Source organism: Oryzias latipes, chromosome 20 (genome assembly GCF_002234675.1).
Source record: "Oryzias latipes chromosome 20, ASM223467v1".
NCBI lineage: Eukaryota > Metazoa > Chordata > Actinopteri > Beloniformes > Adrianichthyidae > Oryzias > Oryzias latipes.
In genome coordinates, this window is record NC_019878.2 from 19084667 (window position 1) to 19097610 (window position 12944).

Sequence of the window (12944 nt, forward strand, 5' to 3'; positions counted from 1 at the left end):
GTTTTCTTGTTTATTTGTTTGTTTTGCTTAGTAAATATTTAAATGTAGAAAAATGAACGAACAAATAGGCTCACACAATCAAATTATAATTACGTTATTGGTCACTGTTTTGGGAACATTAAAACAAAGCTTGGTTTCTACACGGATGATGTTTAGGAGAACACACAAGCTGACAGCTTATTGTAACGTAGACGTGTACTTTTTAAGGGGAAATTATCTCGTCTAAAACTTAGCCGTTTTGGATATTGGAGTAAATCATCGTAAAGGAATTGTTTGTTAACTAATGTCGACGGTTGAGGAGCTGAAGCTGCGGGTGCGAGAGCTGGAAAACGAGCTGATCAAATGTAAGCAGAAACAACAACAATGTTCCTCCTCGGAGGATGCTCTCATCCAGGCCACGAACAGACCGAAAATCGACAAAATGAGCGCAGAAGTGGTGGATTCCAATCCGTACAGGTCACTTTTCACTTCTTATTTTAAAATTCTGATCACAGATTTTGCGCTAATGGTTGCACCTTTGGGAAACAACGCCCAGTGAGTCTCTTACTCATCATGGACCACAAACTAATCTGTTGTTTTCCTGCAGCCGCCTGATGGCTCTGAAGAGGATGGGCATCGTGGAGGATTATGAGGTATGTTGCAAAACTACAGTTAGAAGAAAAACGCATATAATTCTTCCCCTCAAGTCCTTTGGCCCTTCCAGTTTACAGCTTTGCCCCTATAGCCTCTGCAAACAAATACAGAAAATCACAAGTGTATTATTCTGTTTATAGAAAATCCGGACCTTCACAGTAGCTGTAGTTGGTGTTGGAGGAGTTGGCAGTGTCACGGCTGAGATGCTCACGAGATGTGGCATTGGTAAGGTAATAGAAACCATTTGTTCCATTTTGTCAGGATGTTTATGCATGCTTTTATTTTGGCACTCAGTTCACCTGTCCCTTCTGTTTTTGCCATCACAGCTGCTCCTCTTTGACTACGATAAAGTTGAGCTTGCCAACATGAACAGGCTGTTCTTCCAGCCTCATCAGGCAGGCCTCAGTAAGGTGGAGGCAGCGGAGCACACACTCAGGTGCAGCATTGTAAACACACACACCAGTCATTGAGGTGCTTTCCGTGAGTTGCAGCTTCCTTTTTTTTTCTCTCCTTACAGAAACATCAACCCTGACGTTGTGTTTGAGACCCACAACTACAATATCACAACAATGCAAAACTTTACCCATTTCATGGATCGCATCAGGTATGCATATAGCTGTATAACACTTTATGACTCACAGCTGAGGTCGCCTCACAATGCTACACAAAGAATGCAATAAATGAAGGAAAACATTAGAACGGAATAAAATTATAATCTTGTTTTTTCTAGTAATGGGGGGCTTGAAGAGGGAAACCCTGTGGATTTGGTCCTGAGCTGCGTAGACAACTTTGAGGCCAGAATGGCCATCAATACAGTGAGTATAGTTCTAAAACAGAGTTTGCAGTAAAGATTGTTCCTGTTTAAACTGCAATTAAATTGACTTGACTATATTTTTCTAACTACATAGAAGTTTGGGGGAACAATTATAAATCAACCTTACGTTCAAAACATCAAGAAACAGCAATACGAGTCGATCTCAAACTTTGTTATAATATTCATGCAGAAAACAATTCATTACAACAAATATATACAAAAGTAATTTATAAAAAATAGAAAAATGTTTTTTTTCTGGGGGAAAACTGTAAATACGCAGGCCACACAAAACATGTGTGAAGCAAAACAACCATTTACAATTAAAAACAATGTCTAAACTAAACATAAAGGAGTTTAAGCACAAATGTATAAATAATTTATTAATAGATATGTACATATACAAAATATACATAAACTGTGACATATCTGCAAATATTTATGAATATAAATTGAATTGTGTGGGGATGCATTTCAGTGTGTTGGGATCAAGATCTAAATGGAACTGAACCAGAATTTATTCATGACATCATGTCTCAGATCTTTCTATGGATATTTACCCATAAATGTGTAGCCATAGTGTGTATTTGAAACCAAATGTGTACTCTTTAGAAAGGGAGCAGGGCTATAATAATTAAAAAGGTCTAGGTCATGTGGTGAGAGGCTTTTACATTCTCTCCCTCCTTTTTCGGATATTTGTTTTATTCTTTTATTTCAGTATATGTCTAAAATAAACTATCCCCCTCATGATTAAACTGTCTCAATGTTTTGTTCTTTCAGGCTTGTAATGAACTGGGTCAGATCTGGATGGAGTCTGGTGTGAGTGAGAATGCTGTATCCGGGCACATCCAGCTTATTAATCCCGGGGAGACGGCCTGCTTTGCTGTGCGTTCACAAACGCCCCTATGCATGTATGCCTGTGGGTTCATACTTCTCCACATGTAAACAAGCCTTTTCTGTTGTCAGTGTGCTCCTCCGCTGGTGGTGGCAGCCAACATCGACGAGAAGACGCTGAAACGGGAAGGTGTTTGTGCTGCGAGTTTACCAACGACGATGGGCGTGGTTGCAGGCCTCTTGGTGCAAAACGTCCTCAAGTAGGTCACCGTTATGCGGGCGGGATTTACATTTAGAGGCTGTGGAAGTTTGTATAATGTTGACTCAATACTTCCAGATACCTGCTGAAGTTTGGAAAGGTCAGTTACTATCTGGGCTACAATGCAATGCAGGATTTCTTCCCCTCCATGGCCATGAAGGCCAACCCTCAGTGTCACGACCGTCACTGCAGGAGACAACAGGAGGAGTACACGGTACGTACGCACGCTCCCCTTCAGTTCAGCTGGGAGGATGAGGAAAACGTGTGAAACCTTTTCTTCTGTGTTTAGAAGAAAGAAATGGAGCGACCCAAGGAGGTGTTTGTGCAGGAGGAGGAGGAGGAGATCGTACATGAAGAAAATGACTGGGGTGAGATATTTACTCTGAGATATGTCTCTCCTGGCTATTAACACAAAACTGTTGTTAGGAATTGAACTAGTGTCAGAAGTGACTGATGAAGAGTTGCAACCTGCATCGGGGACCGTACCTGACCTCCCAGAAGGCATCACTGTGGCTTATACCATTCCAGCTGAGGTTTGTTTGTTTGTTTTTTAACTATGCAACAAAAGTTTTAGGAATTAAACTGACCGCCTTTTATCTTTTTAATATATTATTTTTCACAGGTAACAGTTTTAGCTCATTTCTCTTTGCACGGCTCGGCCTTCTAACTGGCCAACACTACATTTTGCAGTAATCTAAGGCTGTTTTTCTTTATGTCTTCTTTGTTTTAGGAGTCAGCAGGTGGAGAGGTGGTGGAGGAGACAGAGCAGAGCCTTGAGGACCTCATGGCTCAGATGAAAAAGTTGTAATCAACCACCATAAAGATAAAACGAAAAAACATCTGCCATGCAACACCTCTGCTAACATCCTTCCTGTAAAAGCTAACTACTGCAGTGATGAGCATCTAGAGAAGGACCCAATCTGACAGCTGAAGGGGGAAGAATGCAAGAATAGTGCTCTTAAATAAAGACACGGCATGTGAAATCACGCTTGCAAAGCATTAATAAATATGTCATGCATGGATCTATGCTCTGTGTGCAAGTTTTATAACAATGCAAACACGAGAATTTAACGTATTTATTAGATGGAGCTTCATTAACATATTGGATGTGCATTCTTTTACAAAATCACATAAAACACATTTGCATTTAATAATATTTATTTTTACTTAAAATACTTTTGCTGCTTTGAAATATTTGGTTTCAGCTAAAATCACATTTTCAGAAGAATCATTTAAAAAAAAGTGTAAAAAGATGAACAATGAAGTTTAGATTTGACCATTTAAAAGGAAGGATGGAAGTTTTCCCACCGTTTGCTTCCAGAAGTACAGTAATGCTTTAAATTATTTATATATAAAGCTGATACTTATAAAAAGACAAAACATGCTGTCATATATTCATCACTTGAGCGCACTTGTTTTTACAAAATCCTTTGATTTTAGAGTAGAAAGTGTTGAAAAGTGCTTGAAGTCAGACGGTTTCTGTTTTTTTTAACATCACCGTTTCACATAATGAGACAAGCTTATAAAGCTCTAATTCGTCTGTTTTTAAAATGTTTTTTTTAACTTAAAACCACTACTGACTCACACCCTTCACATGGTTTCCTGTGTGCTTCCTATTAAGGATAGTATAATATAAAGGATGTTGCTCTGTGTTCTATATGAGACGGTGCTTTGAGTAGAACTACAGATTTTGGGGCAACAGCAAAGCAGAGAGTCACCTCTGGGCTTGTGGGATTTGAGCGGGCCCCCTCACACTGGATGCGTCTCCGCTGGATGAGTGGTGGGACGGAGCGTTGCCGCACACCAGCGACGGCTCTGCTTCTTTTATTTCCATCGCACGCTTGTAAAGCTCTGCTGCGCGCTCAAAGTCACCCTTCTCGTAGCTTGAAAAAGAAAATTACTCATGAAACTTCAGATGCATATACATGTCATTTAAAAATGTGTTTCTTTAATTTACCTCAACACAGCCAGGTTTTTTAGGGTTTCACCAACGCGGGGATGCGAGCGCCCCAGGCTGTCCTCATACACTTTCAGAGCTCGTTCATAAAGCGGCAGCGCTTCGCCGTGTTTCTTCTGTCAAAGATCAAAAAAGACGTTTTAGCTTTGCGTAACATGGATTGCTGAACAACAGGAATACTCAAAGCAAATATTAGTATCTTTAAAAAGTATTCCCTTCCACTCGTCTCACCAGTTGGCAGTAGATGACAGCCAGGTTGACCAGTGCAGTGGCCACACTGGGATGTTTGGGCCCAAAACTTTTCTCCCTGATCTCCAGGGACAGCTCGTACAGAGGAGCTGCCTTTGCCAGCTTCCCCTGTCAAACATACGTCAGTGGGATTACCTGCCACAAACCAGCGCCGGGTGCATTTGTGCAAACAAAGAAAAGTTCTCTGTCGGTGTTGAGTGGATCAGTCTCACCCTGCGTTTGTAAAGCATGGCCAGATGTTTGAGTGTGTATGCCAGAGAGGGGTGGTCTGGTGATAAAGCCTTCTTGCGGATTTCCAGCGCCCTCTCGTACATGTTCTCCGCTAAATCGTAATCCCTTCTCTCGGTGTGCAGTGCAGCCAGGTTGTTGAGGGACTGAGCGCAGTCCGGATGATCCGGACCCAGAACCCGTTGGCGCATTTCCAGAGAGCGGGTCAGGAATACTTTGGCTGCACTGATGAGAGAAAATGTAAAGATTAGAAAGTGGGTGGAAATGCAAAAAGTACAAGACTGAAAGGATTCTCAACAGAAGGTTTATGCAACTCTTGAGTCTTACTCCAGGTTGTTTTGGAGATAGTAAAGGACACCCAGTTCATTTAGAGTTTTGGCACAATCTGCAGAGTCTTTCCCAAGAGTCAGCTCTTCCAGCTGCAGAGCTCGACGCCTCAACAAAGAGAAGCCATACTGTAGGAGGGAGAGGACTAAACGTATGAGCAGGTAAGCAGGATAGTGTGAGGATTTCTAGGAAACAAACTCACCATGTGACCTTTCTGACGGGCAGTTTTCTGACGGATCTTCACCGACCTTTTCCGGAGTTTTTCTGCTTGTTCATACCTTTCAGTAAAAAGTTTAAATGTTTTTTTAACAGGGAAATTTAAAGTCAAATGTTGTTTAGAGTTGTCCAAAAAAAATCTTTTCTAAATAAACACGAGAAGAGTTACTTGTTTTGCTTTTGATAGAGCATTGCGAGCGACTCCAGCTCTCGCGCCACGCTGGCGTGCTCAGCGCCGTAGGCGTTCTCGCTGATCTCCAGGGCTTGCCTGTACAGCTGTTCGGCGTTGCCATACTTCTTCCACTGGATGTAGACTCCTGCCAGCTGGTGCAGTGAGCGGGCCACGCTGGGATGGTCTGGATCCAGCGCCGTCTCTCTGATCTCCAGGGACCTCTGTAACGGTGCTACAGCCTGGACAAATGAACCCACTCAGATCCACGTTCGACAGTGAGAGCACGAGCTTTCCTGGCATTAAAAGAGGATTCTACCTGACCAGTTAGTCCCAGGTCTTTGAGGAAACGACCCAAAGTCTCATAAAGGTTTGCGAGTTTAGTCATGCTGTCTTCATTCTCGCAGCCCTTCTCGTAGCGTTTCAGAGAGTCAAAGTATTCAGCTGCCATGGAGCTTTTGTCCTTGCCCACATATTGCCAATAGGCCAGCAGCTCCGAAAAATGACCCCTAAAAAAAGACAAAAAGGAACCATTTACTAATCATGACAACATTAGATTTGTGTGTTTGACTTTCAGTTAACGTGAATACGGACCTCTTGTAAAGGTTTTGGGAGACAAACAGGTTTAAGAGGCTGAGCTGTAGCTTGCTCTTGTTGTCCTGCTGTTGAAGCAGCCAGGGAAGCTCATCTGCAACTCGCCACGTCACACGGTCCTGGCTAAAACGTACAACGATGTAAGCGTCCAGCCACAAAAATGAGACCAATGTTGTACATGTTTGTCCCATTGATTGTATATGAGAACTGGACTGAGTGACCCCTGTCCTCTGGCATTCAAAACAGGCAGTACCCAATGGCTCCAGGAATCCAAAACCGCAGAGACTTATATAGAGAAATAAACAGCTATTATTCAGTCATTATATAATGACTATTCTTGCTTTGCTAGCTTTTTGTAATGTGTTCTTGCTAATCCTTGTTTTTTTTCCTGATATTTTTTTCTTTATTGCAAGTGATTCAAGATATAAACTGACCAATCAGAAGCCTCAATAAAAGCATACAGCGCCGGGTGGCCCCCGAGTCAAATGCCTTAAACGTTTGCTGACTGATTTGGTGCAGTCCCCTTTCAACTCAGACTGACTCGGACCAATCACCGGTTACTGAGGTTTGGCTCCAACATGGCGGCGTCCGTAATATGAAAAAATGATGACTTAATTGACTTCATTTGGTTTGAGCCGAAAGTAAGCCTTCTTCTAAGGGTTGACGTCACACTAACTCGATCCGGTTCTCATATACAGACCACGGTTTCTCCCAATTGTAGAACCTGAGTTGTTGGTTGAAGTAGCGGATTAATTTCTCTCTATACGATGCTGAGCTGCGTCCTGCATCCAGAAACTCCATCCTCACAGCTTCACAAGCCTAACACACATCATAATATTTGTTATCTGATGAATCCTTGAATGTGCTTTTCTAGCGCTCGTTTACCTGACGGTGCTGAAACCCAAGGAGTCCACAACGGATGGTTAAAATGCAGAGCTGGTTCAGGCGGTGGAGCAGAGAGGACAACAAGGGAAACCCCAGCTCTGGGAAAAGATCTAGCAGCTCTGACTCACTCACTCCATTATGGCTTGCCAACACAAGGCACAGGATCTGAGAAGAGGAACTTAACGTTTGACGTTTTAGGGGTTTCTCCAGAAAGTGAAAGTAACTAAAATAGATACTTGTGACCTTTACCTCTTTCAGAATGTGTTGATCTTTGTCAGAGCTGAGGGAGCTCATCATCATCCTGAGTGCCAGTCGGTAGAGCGAGATGGTGTCCTGACACTGCAGACACTGATCCAAGCTCTTCTCTAGGAACAAGCAAGATCCGTCGCTAGGAAGAAACCTAAGGAGACATGTTTATAAGGAACTCTAAATATGATGGTTTAGCTATGAAAAATAAAGAAATAAAACATTTTTTTTCTATTTCTTGAAATGTGATTATTGAGATTTCACTAAAAATGCACATTTTTAAGCTTTTAATTTGAAAATCCCAAAATAATCGTTCATTAAGACAAACTACTAAACATTTTCTTTAAAACAAATATCTTTAAACACTCTGAAAAGGCTTAACATTTTGAAAAAATACATCTGAGAGCTGCAAGAGCCTGATCATTTTATAAACATATCAGAAAACAATTCATTTCAATAGGAAAATTATTTTCTCCAATAGCTCAGAATGCAAAAGGTGGCTGACCTGGTGATTATCCTCGCCAGCAGCGTGACATATAACGCGTTGCATGTAGATGCAGAGCGACTGTGCCTTTCTAGTTTCTTCTCCTAAAACAAAGTTTAGAACTTTAAAGTGCAGAAATGTGACCAAAAAAAGCAAAAACAAAACAGCAATGGTGCTACTTATGCTTAATGCAATGATAACTGACCTGGTCTTTGGTAAGCTTGACATCCACACCCTGACACTCTGCACTGACCAGGTTCTTGACTTCAGCTGGACTGAGTGGGTCTAAGTGAAGCGTGGGCCACAACCTAGAGGTACGAGAGATGAAGGCTCAGGAATTCTTGTAGCTGCATCCACGAGTCAGTCACATGACAAAACCAGTATTCATCACCTCCAAGCTTGAGGACAGGTCTCTACATTGACGGACACCACCACTCGGACATTGGCAGGAAGTGGGTCAATCAGCCATTTCATGTGCCTTTCTGCTTGCTGAAAAAGTATGAAAAAAAACTGCAGATTTAGAGAAAACAACATGTCTTTAATTAACCAAATTCTTGTTTAGAGTAGTTTGGTGTCAGCTGGAGGCAGGGTTACACCTGTATTTGGTCGATTGAATCAATAATGATGATGATGTTTCCTTGATGACGTGCTGATAGTCTTTCAAGCCAGCGGGGAAACTCCTCCAGGATCTTATTCGGCTCCATAGACAGTCCAGAAATGGACCAGAAGTGCTGCAGCAGCTAAGGCACCACAGAGAGACATCCAGGTCTGATGCTTTTCCGGTACAGCAGGAAGCTTTTCTTCACTGAAGGGAAAACAGTTGACTGAAACTTCTTACTTTGACTGTGAGTCGCTTAATAATGAGCACCGGCTCTGAGCTTGTGGAGACGGGACTGCCGACAAAATGATAAAGGACCAAGGTGTTGGGGGACTGCTTCTGCTGGAGCTCGATCCTGGAGAAAGTGAGAATTGTCAGCAAAGTACATCAATCTGAAAAAAAAAAATACTTTTGCTCACAGTAATAAATGACACTGTGAGCGCCTACCTCTTTTCTCAAATGATTGACTGCAAAATGTAGAATTAGATAAATCAGATTATGAATTTTAGATGACACAACTTTACCAGGATTCACAGAAAATGATTTTATTCCTGTCATTCCCTAGAATGGAAAGATTGGGCTTTTTAGGCCCAAAAAATGATCACAACAATGTATGAAATACTGAGAGCAGGATTTAAAAAAACAACAAAGTTAATTCAGCTGGTTTGAGTTTAAATCAGGAGAGTTGTGGAAGCAACTTCTAACCATTTGGAAAGTAAGAGAGACTTCCCAGAACCTGGACCACCAGATACCAGCAGAGGCGGAGTGGGAGGAGGAGCAGCTATCATGTCGTTCAGACGATGTATATACTGAGGAGAACGCAAACACACACACAGAGAAAAGTCAGTGCCATTAATGGACAGAAATAATCAAGTTGAAGCACATTTTAGATATATACTAGTGTTTTCTCGACCTTTTGGAAGCCCAGGTGGGAGGTGCTGAAGTTACAAGCTTGCTGATAAGATTCAATCTGCTCCTGCTCGTCATGCAAATCCCAGAGCACATCACCCGAGTCTTCCTCACGCCCTTCATCGAAACCAGAGTCTTTTGAGTCAACATCTGTTCCTTCTAAACCCAGCAGTTCCTAAAAAGCAATGATGAAACTCAAAAAATTGTATTTAAACTCTGAACTCTCATGAAAACACTGAAGTTGACTGTGAGTTTTTCACCTGTTTGATGACTTTCTCCAGTTGAGAATATATCAGGTAAGCCCCCTCGTCTGCAGAGCCGCTATGGTCCACCACCTGAGGGATGTCCAATTAGGTCAGCAGGAGAATATTACAACGTGTGGAAGAAATGAACTTTGTGAACACAAAAACAAATGTCTCAGAGTGATTATGTAAAATTTTGAAACACAGGAAAGAAAGTATCCTTTAAATTCAATATTCTTAAAACTTTAGCACCACACAGCACATTAAGAAGCCTTATTAGATTTTTATGATCACCTTTGACTTTTTATCCCTGCCTTTTACCTTCATATCCCTTTTTAAATCTTAGAATAAAGATGAACACCTTGATTTTTGCAGTCTTGTCTGCAGTGTTGATCTTCTCTAATAGTTGTCTACAAGTTTCAGTCAAGTTCTGGTCTTTTTCCTTTTTCAGGTACAGCACCAGCGGATGGCCGTCTGCATTCTTCACGAAAACCTCCTCATAGTCCTCCACCACCGAGCTGCACAAACACCATTTGGATGAATAGCAGTGGAGTTGATGTTCATCCAAAGCTCACTACCAACTTCCTGTACCTTGTGCCGGTGGACTTGAGAAGCAGAACGCACAAAGAACTCCTCTCGATCTCCCGCTTGCGTTCCACAGCGTAAGAAGCAGCAAGCTCCTCTTGGAAACAGACGTTCAGGTAGAAATGGCCAAGGTCCTCACACATTCCCCGTAACACAGAGGAATGCTTCTGACGAATGAGCAAACGAACATATGAGAGCTAAAATAAAAAGTGTTTCTAAAGGAAAATGATTTTCCTTTTTCAGATTCAGACTCTCTACTACACTCTCGACTTCAGCTGCTTGGCAAAATGGATAAAAAATGTATTTTATGCAGACAAATGATTCCATTCCATTCTCTGCTCTAGCAGTTAGACAATAAACCTCACAGTTGCCACAGCAAATTTCTTCAATCAGTAGCAAAATGTGTCTACAGATAAATATAAACATCACCTTCCCCATCAGAAAACATCACTTTCATATGATAGAAAGTATGTGTTGAAAACTTTATTCCCACCAAGACAGAACAGTTCTTTTCAAATACAAACCCTGGATCCCCAAAGATTTTTGAAGACCTACTCAAATTGTGTTTTTGGTGTTTTTAACATGCTTTTATAGTATTTTTCTGATGACGGAGGACATATTTAAAATAATATTAAGCTTAAATGGTATTTCTGAGTATTTCTTTATTCGAATGGTTGTGAAATAGACCAAAAGATGATCTGAGTGGGTTTTGATGCAGAACTTAAAACAAATATAGCTTTAAAGATGACCCCATAACAAACCTTAAGAAAAGTATCCAGCTCTGCTTTGGTCTCCTGGGTAGAGATGATATAGCAGCGGACAGTATTACTCCATAAGGCCTGTGGCACATGAGGGGACACCTGAAGGAGACTGGCCACTGCCGCATCCCAGTCATCTACATCACACGTGGGAGGAGTTGGGGAAGAAATCAAACGGCTGTGTTGCTTTAAAACCACCTGAGCAGTAGTGAACTTAAAAGCAAAGATGTTTAAGTCTGCCTCGCTAAAGCAGTTTTTCCACATCTTTAGGGATTTTTCTACAGATAATATTTGTCATGGATACATTCCAAACTTTGTTTCTGACAGTCTTATCTAAAGGAAACGTACCTCTGCTCACGTTTGCAAAGGGTCCTTCCACGTCCATCAAACTGTGAGCCAGCTCTGGTCCTCTGAACGTCTGTTGTAACTGCATCATGCTACCCATTGAGGGTTCACTTCCCAGAACTCCTCCTGTCCAGTACTCACACTGTGTTCCTGCAACTGCTCAAAACAGGAAGTGCAACTAGACTTAACCAAACTCAAGACCCAAAGAAGTCCCCCGCTGCCTGCTGATCTCTGTGGTTACCTGTCACGGTGGTTTGGTTGTCATCAGAGTCAGAGTCATTTGGGTCATAGACCTGGATGCCCTGAGTCTGCAAATGCTGTAGTTTGGCCTCCAAGTCCCGCTTTGCCCGGAGGAGATCCTGAATCTCCTTCTCTTTGGTCTCCCGAAAAATCTGAACACAATTTTTTTCTTTATAAACTGAAGAGAATCCCGGTCGGCGTGGATCTCAGTAAAAGATGTGGAAGATTTTTACCTTAAATTGTCGTTTGACTTTGTCCCTGTCATGTTCGAATGTGGCCGCCCTTTCCATCGCTTGGTACTTTGCCTCTAAAGCACCCTCTTTTTCTCGCAGGATTTTTTGATAGGTCTTCTGCAGAGCCTTTGGACAGATTTACAAATGTTTATTTCAGCACAAGAACCTCTGGTTGGACACACACACACACACACACACACACACACGCAGACACACACTCTTTACCTGTAACTCAGCTCTCAGCCTCTTGTTTTCCTCATCCAGCTTGGCCTCCTTCTTCTGCATGGATGTGATCTCATTATTCTTGCTGACACGGAAGATTTCATACTCTTTTCGGAGTCTCTCGTACTCAGCAGCATACTCCAGATCCACGGACCCCGTGGATTTGAAGCTGGCCCCGATCCCCCGCGGCCCTCGGCGAAAAGAGCTGCGCAGGAGGAGTCGGGCTTTAGGCTTCACCTCGACCGGTATTTCACAGGCTTCCCCTCCTTCTCCACCATATCCATCCTCGATCACTTCTCCAGGGCTGACCAAAGACGACGCCGTGCCCATAATGGCAAGCCTAATGACTTCTCAACCTTTCCTAAACTCCATATTTGCCAACGTGTGACACAGCTAATAATAGAACAATATAAACAAATGATGAACACGTTTTTATTTACAAATAAATTATCTGAATTTTGAGATTTCCGCTCGGTTTCTTCTCACTACATCATAAAAAAATCCCCCCAAATATGCAGCAGGACTTCTGTACAATAAGAAAACGTCACCTAACGATGTATTCTCAATTGTCGACCAAAGTTTTAGCTAGCTAACTTTTAGCTGAAGTTTACTCCATTTTCGCGAAGTTTACGACACTCAAAACTGGCATGACGCGCATGTCAGCGTGCTTGCTTTGGAACAATCAGAACTAAATTATTAAGCGTAGTAAACAGAACTAAATTAAAACATAGAAGAACTAACAGATAAGGAGGAAAAATGTGGACAGGAAAAAAAGGGTGTACTCCCTCACAGCTTCTTCTCTGCTGCCTTGGTAACAACTCAAGGGAACGGAAGCCGTGGAGGGGCATTTTAAAAGTTGCATTTCTTTAACACCAGGTTATGATATATTTTATTTGATAATAGTAATTACCTGATTTGAA

The 12944-nt window shown here is 42.0% G+C and overlaps 2 protein-coding genes across 3 annotated transcripts; one reads left to right on the top strand and one right to left on the bottom strand.

Moving 5' to 3' along the window:
- Nucleotides 1-156: 156 nt before the first annotated feature.
- On the top strand, nucleotides 157-3559 carry uba5 (ubiquitin like modifier activating enzyme 5). The gene is made up of 12 exons (XM_004081104.4): nucleotides 157-456; nucleotides 587-632; nucleotides 774-863; nucleotides 960-1069; nucleotides 1151-1237; nucleotides 1364-1448; nucleotides 2225-2329; nucleotides 2411-2538; nucleotides 2616-2751; nucleotides 2827-2905; nucleotides 2964-3070; nucleotides 3268-3559. Exons 1-12 carry the CDS (start codon nucleotides 284-286, stop codon nucleotides 3343-3345), a joined length of 1224 nt encoding a protein of 407 aa, XP_004081152.1. The 5' UTR covers nucleotides 157-283; the 3' UTR covers nucleotides 3346-3559.
- Nucleotides 3560-3599: 40 nt separating this feature from the next.
- On the bottom strand, nucleotides 3600-12829 carry nphp3 (nephrocystin 3). 2 transcript variants are annotated; one of them, XM_011488979.3, is made up of 27 exons: nucleotides 12028-12829; nucleotides 11803-11928; nucleotides 11571-11721; nucleotides 11333-11485; nucleotides 10988-11121; nucleotides 10233-10390; nucleotides 10003-10159; nucleotides 9660-9734; nucleotides 9404-9574; nucleotides 9196-9299; nucleotides 8731-8845; nucleotides 8489-8632; nucleotides 8284-8381; nucleotides 8098-8200; nucleotides 7914-7996; nucleotides 7412-7562; nucleotides 7163-7327; nucleotides 7002-7096; nucleotides 6278-6400; nucleotides 6003-6192; nucleotides 5684-5925; nucleotides 5501-5576; nucleotides 5299-5426; nucleotides 4956-5196; nucleotides 4726-4851; nucleotides 4495-4610; nucleotides 3600-4420 (listed from the first exon to the last, which is right to left on the bottom strand). In XM_011488979.3, exons 1-27 carry the CDS (start codon nucleotides 12352-12354, stop codon nucleotides 4252-4254), a joined length of 3921 nt encoding a protein of 1306 aa, XP_011487281.1. In that variant the 5' UTR covers nucleotides 12355-12829; the 3' UTR covers nucleotides 3600-4251. The 2 variants fall into 2 exon arrangements, with proteins under 2 accessions (XP_011487281.1, XP_011487280.1); XM_011488978.3 differs by having other exon boundaries at nucleotides 10233-10393.
- Nucleotides 12830-12944: the final 115 nt, after the last annotated feature.